General features: G+C 49.5%; 1 protein-coding gene across 1 annotated transcript in view; it reads right to left on the bottom strand.

The window, feature by feature from the left end:
- Positions 1-469: 469 nt before the first annotated feature.
- The window catches only part of SFRP1 (secreted frizzled-related protein 1), a 46785-nt gene continuing 38453 nt past the window's right edge, over positions 470-8801 (bottom strand). The window contains exon 5 of the mRNA XM_010846439.1: positions 470-3890. Coding sequence (XP_010844741.1) covers positions 3568-3890 — 323 coding nt within the window. The 3' untranslated portion in view covers positions 470-3567. The remainder of the gene's footprint in view (positions 3891-8801) is intronic.

Raw genomic sequence — 8801 nt, forward strand, 5'->3', positions numbered from 1 at the left:
TCTGAGCGTCTCATCTGTTAACAGGGAAGATATGGTTTCCTCTAAGGCTCACTCCAGATACCAAAGAGTTTTCAAATCTTAGTTGGAATTTTAACATCGAATTTCTGGAGGGGAAAGAGCATCTGAAACCAAAAACATAGAAAAGAAACTCAGGCAGGGTTGAAAAATACATTCTTGGAGAGCCAAGTATTTAACCTTCTCTCTGATCTGGAGCACACAGCCGGGAGAAACTTCTGGAAGTGATTCAGGGGAGCAGGTGGTTGGTATACATGGGATGGGGTGCTGGTGCCTTGGGGCCCCCAGGTACTCTGCCATCCCACCATGCCCCATTACCGTTTGAAAAGTATTGAGTGGGGGCCAGAAAACATCCCTGGAAAAACTGAAGAGAAGGGATATGTGTGTGGCGGAGGAGGGCGGAGGGCAAACGGTGTGCCATCGCGGCGGGGAAGAAGTCACCATGCACATTACCACTGATTAATTGAGTGATTTTAGTCAAGTGAATATTGATACATGGCAGGAAAAGCATGAAAATAAAATGAACACATATGGGAATTACTATTAACATAAGTGATAACATCAAAACATCTGGTAAAATGCAGTTTAAAAAAACACACACAAATGAAATGGAATGTAAAACATTTTCACAGTATTCAAAGCATTTATAAGAGATTTAGGTTCTATAAGAGGGGTGCTACACGGAGGAACTAGAGGAAACAGGAATCTCGTCTGTGTCCTATGTATCTGCTGGTGACAGGTCAGGGGACCAGCACGTTGTTCCAGGGGAACCTTTTCTAAAACAGAGCTCCTAAAGCCCAAGACATCCACACACTTACGGCACAGCAACTGGGTACTTGGAGTCTGCTGAAAAAGACAGATTCTAGGTTTGCACAATGGTCTCTGTCATTTACAGACGAGATGCCTTAGGGAGCCCTTGGTGCTAATTCACAGCCACCCAAAGCCAAGGGTGACACAGGATGCTCTACAAATAAAATATTCTTGGAATTCTCACCTCACTTTCTGTCTTATTTTAGATTTAGCTGAGTTTTGCCCATGACCTCACTGGATTCCACCCAGGATGATGATGTTAAATCACCCTGATGATTTATGAAGACAATCGTTGCACTAGCAATGATTACCAAGTCACCTACATTGCTCTTCTGGAAAGGAGTGAGCAAGCCCACGAATCTCCAAGTTGGTTCCAGCATATCCTTTGTTGAGAAAAACAATGGTTTGTGATCCACTGCAGCTCTGGACCCAGAGCCTCCCTTCACCCTAAACTGGCTGACGGGTCACAGCCCAGGCTGTCCCATGTCCACAGGGAACCTCAGGCCTGGGGCTCTGTGGCCAGGGTAAAACCTGCAGCTGCAATTCACATTTCCACTGTATTCTGAACTCTCATCTGAAAACACCACTTCCTACCTGAGAATTCCCATTTAGAGTCTACCTATTCACTGATAACCTTTCTAGAGTAACCGCTGTGCCCCACGCGAAGCTTTCCTAAGGCCCCCACCCTGAAGAGGCCCTGTGACATGACCCCCTCTGTCCAAACAAGCAGATACATAAGAACACTGAGCTTTTGGGTTAATTAATCAAAACTAAGACCCAGATCTAGGCTTTCATGAATTGCTCTGAATTTCAGTTGACAATAGGAAAGGAGGATATTTCTAATTCACTAATATATATATACACACATTTTTTTTTTAAATCATCCAAAATTACAGGCAAATCACATACAATCCCCAACACTTTATGATTAAAGGTCAGAGAGAATAAAAAAATGTATTAAACAATGGATCACTAATTGCCAGGGGTTCATTAGGTCAGGATAACCCTCAAGTAGGTAACAAGGTTGGCAGGCTGGTTTTCAGACTGTACTTTAGGAAGTTAACAGAAGGAGCCACGGGGTTGATGAGTCCAAGTTCCACTGCAGCATCAGATTCACCCAGAGGGACAATCACGAAAGTCCTCAAGGTGTTACAGAGAATTAAGAATCCAACGTGAGGAAGAAATTAACATTAATTTTTTTTTTCGGGGTGGGGGGAATTACTTCCTGTACATTGAACAAGAGGAGTCAAGTTGCTTCCATGAATGGGTTTATGTACATCCCTTATTAACACAACGGCTGTGAGAATTATCTTAGGGCCCTCGGGGAAAAACCGCAGTTGCTTTGCTTTCTAAATTCCCTCCTTGGAATGGGGACCTTTGTAGCTTAACTTTCCCTCTGCAGAAATGAAAACAAAATATTTTGTTAAGTGCAGGAGGACAGGCAGCCAGGCTATTCTGACTGTCTCTGATCTGTAGGCAATCAAGTTCAAAGGAATCCATTCGTCACAAGAAAGATGGGAGTGGGGCACACTGTGAGTTTAAATTAGCGTGGTGTTGGGCCCAGGGTGACCCAGAACCCCTCAGGAAGGAGAACCACAGCTATGCTTAGGAGAATCCACCTCCCACAGAAAATACCCAGAAAGACAGCTGCTCAGCTAGAAAGTGACCTCAAAGGCATGCAGAGTCCCCCATCTTGCCACACCTTTCCAAATGCTCCATGGAGACTTTTTTAAACAAACAAACAAACAAACCTTGAAGAGTCAGTGGGTCTGTTGGTTGCTTTAAAACAATGTGAAATAAACAAGGGAATTAGATCAACAAGCTCTTCACCCAATGACAGTTCGCCCTAGACTAGCAATTTGCTGGACTGTTCTAAATTTTCTTTTTTCTGTTTTTCTTCTTTAACTGTTTTTTTTTTTGAAAACCACTAACAATTGCCTTCCCAGTCTATGAGTCACCACCTCTGTCACCCAAGGCAGGCCTGTGCTGCCCTCCACGTGTCAGGAGGCGAGATCATGGCAGGGTCTGATGATAACCACCTCCAGGGCATCCGAGACAGGCTGGTCCGTCTCAAGGACCACACGGAGCGGGGGACCAGGCACTGCACTCCCTTGGGCTATTTCTCAAGCTCCCCCTCCCCGCACCGGTCACTCTCTGGAGCTGATCTTCATGGCGAGTGTGGTGGTGTGTTTGTTTCTGTCTGAACAATGGACAGAAAGAGAAAATTCCTCTGGAACGGAAAGCATTTTGCCAAGAGTTAGAATCTTCTAGTTCCAAAGGCACAGACTAGCTGGTAGGTCCATAAACGGTGTGCAGTGACACGGAGAGCGTGGCGGAAGCTGGCGTCTGCTGCCCTCGCTAGCTCTGGCCGCCAGCCCCCTTCCTGGGCCGGCAGCGTTGCCTTTTTTAGTGACTGTGTCTCTGGTGGACCCGGCAAGCCTGTATCTCCCTTTCCCCCCCGGGGATGTGCTGCTCCACGTGTGGGTCTTGAGAAGCTTCCTAATCTAAGTGGGTTTCTCACCTGGGCGTGCGGCTTTAAATATCGGCTCTACCTGTGGAGGGGCTGGAGCCTGGGGAAGGCAGGAGGGTCATGGATACTGCAAAACAACTGGGTTACGCCGCCCTCCACCGCGAAGGAGCAAAGGGGGTGGAGGGGGAACCACCGGGGGTCCAGGGGCGTCCGCTCAGCCCTCACCCCTCCCCTCACCCCAGGCTCCCTCCCCAACCCGCCCCCCGAAAGAATCACTTGAAGACTGACTGGAAAGTGGGACACTCGTGATTCTTCATCTTCTTCATGAAGGTCTTGAACTCCTTGTTTTTCTTGTCCCACTTGTGGATGGCGGTCAGCAGGTACTGGCTCTTGACCTTGCGGCCCATGATGAGGAAGTGGTGGCTGAGGTTGTCCAGCTGGTGGCAGGGGCAGTCGGCCCCGTTCTTCAGGTATAGGACCAGCTTCTTCAGCTCCTTCTTCTTGATGGGCCCCAGCTTCAGGGGCTTCTTCTTCTTGGGGACAATCTTCTTGTCGCCGTTTTCCTTTTTCACTTCTTTGATTTTCATCCTCAGGGCTAGAGGGGCGAGGGCAGGGAGGGGAAGAGGAGAGAGTTTTAGAACACGGCTTTTCAAAAAGCTAGTGGGGAGCTGCTGGATAGCACGGGGGGCTCAGCTCAGGGCTCTGAGATGACCTCCAGGGGTGGGATGGGGCTGGGGGGAGGGAGGTCCCAGAGGGAGGGGATACAAGTACACATATAGCCGATTCACTTGGTCGTACAGCAGAAACTAACATGACATTGTAAAGCAATTATCCTCCAATAAAAAAAAAAAAAAAAAACACGGCTTTTTATCCGCAACCACAACCCACCTGGGGGCTGAAGAGCAGGAGAAATAAAAAGCAAAGAGCACCTCAAAGAGGGAGGCTGTATGTATCTATTCTACAGATAAGGACCAAGGTCTCAGGTGACCTTCACACACAGATTCTGCCCCTTATTTTTGGTGTATTTGATGGTATCTTAATAGTTGCCACAGGATGTCATGAGTGGCTTAAACAGATGTTCAAAACCAAATCATGTGTTTCTTTTTAAAAACTCTGGGACTCAGACGGTCATATAATGCTTCAAGAGAAGGGGACCCTCTAAACCAATCAAGGCCATATAATCTAATGGTTCAGACCTCAGCACTCAAAGGAAAAACTTACCCCAAGTTTGTTGTTTTGTTTTTTTTTAGGAGCAAGTTATTGGTTTAGTTTTTTTTTTTTTTTTTTTAACATCCAAAGGACCTAAAATTCAGGCTCTGGAAATAACACAGACAAGACCTATGTGTGTGCTGACAGCAAGGGAAAGCTAACCGCATCAAACATCAGTGTCCGACTTCAGCATCAGGACTGTCGTCCCAACCACGGTGCCTCCAGGAAGTTCAGACGCAGGTACCACGGACAGGCTGTCCACCACTCATCAACCACTAGATGGCGCCACTAATGGGCTACCCTATCCACAGTGTAGACCCACAGAACCAAACTCGACCTGGACCTTTCAACCCACTGGAGAGAGTCCTGGTGGGGTCTGATGGATAAATCCAGGTGGCAGTTCCTCAGTTCCAACATGGTACCTGGCCTTCTTCCATTCTCAGCCTGGCTCCCTGCAGAGAGGGAAAGCCAATCCTTTGGCCAAGTCCACCTTCTCATCTTTCTGTCTCTATGGAGCCCAAGCCGACAGTGCTTGGGTGTTACCGTGTGGACAACACACTCCCGTGCTGGCTACACAGGGTTAACTGGGGAGGGTAAATTAGCGTGGAGACGTCCTGTAATTGGAAATGCACCAAGAACACGAACATCATCCCCATAACAATCAGCTCCTCTCAGAAACTGGCCGGCCAGGGATCGCCCCAAAGGAGCTGGAAAACATTTCTAGATCCTGGTCACCAGATGCTATGTCCATCCTCCAAACTCCTCTGAATTCCAAATCACCAAGCCCTCTCTTTTAAATAGCTCCAAGCTTCCACCCACACTCCATGAGGAAAGACTTGAATCTGAGCTACAGAACAGTAGCTAGTGATTAGGAAAGCATCTGGATGTCAGCAAGTGTGTTGAGTATTCTCCAGGCACCTCTCCCATGAAACCTAATAACTCCACACAGAAGGCGCAATTATTCCCCCCATTTAACAGATGAGAAAACTGAGGTGTCAGGGTTACCTTTACTTGCCCAGAGTCATTGATCCTAAACTTAAACTCATGGACTGAGTGTCCACTTGTAATTACCGTGCTGTGCAGGCTGAATTCCAACATTCTTTATAATGAAGCTGACATTTCAAGCATTGATTAAATGGACCAAGAAAATAAGGGAAAACAGTTAGGGCTCTCTTCCCAGGTTCAGCCACATTTCAAAATGGCTTTTACTTAATGAAATGGTAAGAGTTCCTCCCGGTTGAAAGGAGCTATTCCGGCCAAGGTAACACTGCATGCGTGATGGCTTTATTATTTAATGTTTAGTTGAGTAAAAGCACATTCTTGGCCAACCCAAGAATTAGGAGGAGGGAGAAATCCTAGAACAAATCTTCAGGGGATGTGTCAAAGTCAGGAAATTAAATGTGCTCCCATCACCTTCCCTTACGGAAAGGGTTCTAGATCTGCAGCCTCTGGGCCCCATGTAACACCCCAGGCCCTCAGCCTGGATGAGACTTCAGTCCCAAGGGTAGCATAAGTTTTGGGGACTAGTCCAAGCAGCAGAGGGCTAGCCCTCACCCCGGAGGCTGGACAGACCTGCGTACACAGGAGTATGCTGAGCACAGTCTCCCAAGGAGCTCCTGGCTTTACCCTTCACCATCCCCCACCGAACCAGTCACTGCCCAGCCCTTCTGATTCCACTTGACTCCCCTACCCACCCGGACCCTGAGGACGAGGCAGGAGGACCCGCAGGTGGGAGAGCATCAAATAGGAAGCAGCACAGATCACCGTCTGGGACCTCTGCCCGCTCACTCGTGTCCAACACTTTGCGATGCCATGGACTGTATAGCCTACCAGGCTCCTCTGTTCATGGGGATTCTCCAGGCAAGAATACCACAGTGGGTAGCCTTTCCATCCTCCAGGGGGATCTTCCCAACCCAGGGACCAAACCCAGGTCCCCCGCATTGCAGGCGGATTCTTTACTGACTCAGCCATCAGGGAAGGCCAAGAATACTGGAGTGGGTAGCCTATCCTTTCTCCAGGGGATCTTCCTGAGGCAGGAATCGCACCAGGGTCTCCTGCATTGCAGGCGGATTCTTTACCAGCTGAGCTACCAGGGAAGCCCCGATGTCTGCCCAAACAGGCCCACCGGGCTCGCTCCCCTGGTTGGTTTATAATCCTTGTACCTGGTGGGTCACCTAAGAAAAGACTTCACCTGTGTGAGTCAGTAGCTCACTGAACAAGAAAGTTCTCCTGGGGACGAGCCCAAGAGACTCCCTGCCAGGCTTGGCGAGTCCGGCTCCATTTCTGCCCACCCACTGCACTGCAAGGACCCACTGACCCGAGGAAAGCAACCAGGACTTCAGGGAGGCGAGGCGATGGGGACGCATGTCAGATGACCCTGGACTACTTCCCAAGGTCTAAAGCCACGATCCCAGTGTTGCTGTAGGAGTGATCAATGACATCACTGCAGGAGTCGGCGGGAGGGGGCGGGGGGGCAAGGAATGAGTGCATTTCCAGGGCCAGCTGGGCACCTCTTTATCTGCAGAGAAGCGAGCCATCATCTGGGGGAAAGAACCTCCAGGACAGTCACTCTCTATGTGGCTCCGACATCATGCACATCAACCATCGTTCTTACTGATGACAATCAAGACGAAGGACTCAGGGGGACAACCGAGGCCAGGCTCTGTAAGAAGAGACTTGGGACTCGAACCCACACCTGACCCCGAAGAGCACGCTGGTTCCCACTACACCATGACGGGGTTTCAAATGCTAGTGCTCCAGTGGAAACTATTTCCTTCTTTTGATTGTGTTGCTTTTAATCACAACTCAAATCAAAAAATTAATGTTCCTTTGCCATGACCGTGTCAAGGAATTTGGTTTACATAGGTGGGGAGAGGGGAGGGAGAGGCCAGTGATGGAAATGTGTTTTGCATTAGACTCTCCGCTTCTTGCCGTTTGGCTCACTTTCTTTTTTTGAGGTGGGAAAGAGGAGGCACATGTGGCCAGAAATTACTACCATCTTTTCCATCTTCCAGGGGTTTATTTTAGCGATGCAGATTACTAACGATGTTTGGATAGGTGATTAGCTGTCCCAGGTTGATTTCCCCCTGCCTTGTGGCTATGGGTGCAGCCCCCCACCATGCCACAACCGGGGGCTGCTGGGTTGGGGGCCAGGGGGTGGGGGGCTGACCCTCACCCCTTCTCCTCCCCCTACCCTGCCTCCACGGCGGGTACAGCCCGGAGCCCCAGGGACTTCGCCCGTGGACTGTGTTTGCGTCACATACGGTGCTGGTGCGCAGGTAGAAGCCCGAGGATGGAGCGGCTGGGCTTACAGCTGGGGCACCGCTGGAGTCCCCGGTCCTGGGTTCAAACTGCGTTCCATGTTCAACCACAGAAGCTGGTTTCGAGCTCCCAGGGTCTGCATTTTCCATCTGCCTGCGGGCCCGGCAGGGTGACCATCCGGAAGGCTGTGCTGGGTGGTCCTGGGCTGACAGCGACACCCACCCCCGGCACCACAGCCCCCACCCCGTCCCTGTGCTTCTCTGTCTCCTCCCGGGGCTGTCTCCCCTGGTGATGAGTCCACATCTGCCTCGGGCCCTTGATCTCAGCTTCCCTGAGCTAAAGCGAAACAAACAAAAACAAAACCCTTCTTTGGGTTTTGTTTTTTTTTAGCAACAACTTAATATCCTCGGACAGTAGAATAGGACTCCTGCCTCTCACCTTGCTGGTCACTGCCAGCAAGAATTCAGAGACCAGATACTATGAAAACCCTAAACTTAAGGTTACAATTAGGGCCCTCTTTCTCCACAGCCTTAAAATTAAATAACCCCTTCCAACAGGGAGCTCAGTGCGCGATGCTCTGTGATGACCTAGAGGGGTGGAATGGGCGTGGGGGGACGGGAGGGAGACTCGAGAAGGCGGGGTTGTATGTATACATACAGCTGATTCACGCTGTTGTACAGCCAAATCGAACACAACATTGGAAAGCAGTTATACTCCAATAAAAAAAAATTAAAAACAAACACAATCCCCTTCTATTCAGATAGACTTTGAAAGCTTCATTCCATGTGCAGTCACCAAAACCATATTTTTTTGCTCACAACTGATCCCCTCTCGGTAGCCTCCCCACAAGGCCTGGACATTTTCTGAGGCTGAAATGAGCAATGGAAGTTCATTACACTCATCCCAAACCCACACTGGCTTCAAAGCCGTCTCTTGCTCCTGACCTGCTTATGCTAATGAGGCCGCCATCCTTCCAATCACCCGGACAGGAAGCCTGGATGAGAGGCCACAGTTGGCCAAGGGCCAGGCATTTACA

Source organism: Bison bison, unplaced genomic scaffold (genome assembly GCF_000754665.1).
Source record: "Bison bison bison isolate TAMUID 2011002044 unplaced genomic scaffold, Bison_UMD1.0 scf7180017864236, whole genome shotgun sequence".
NCBI classification, from domain to species: Eukaryota; Metazoa; Chordata; class Mammalia; order Artiodactyla; family Bovidae; genus Bison; species Bison bison.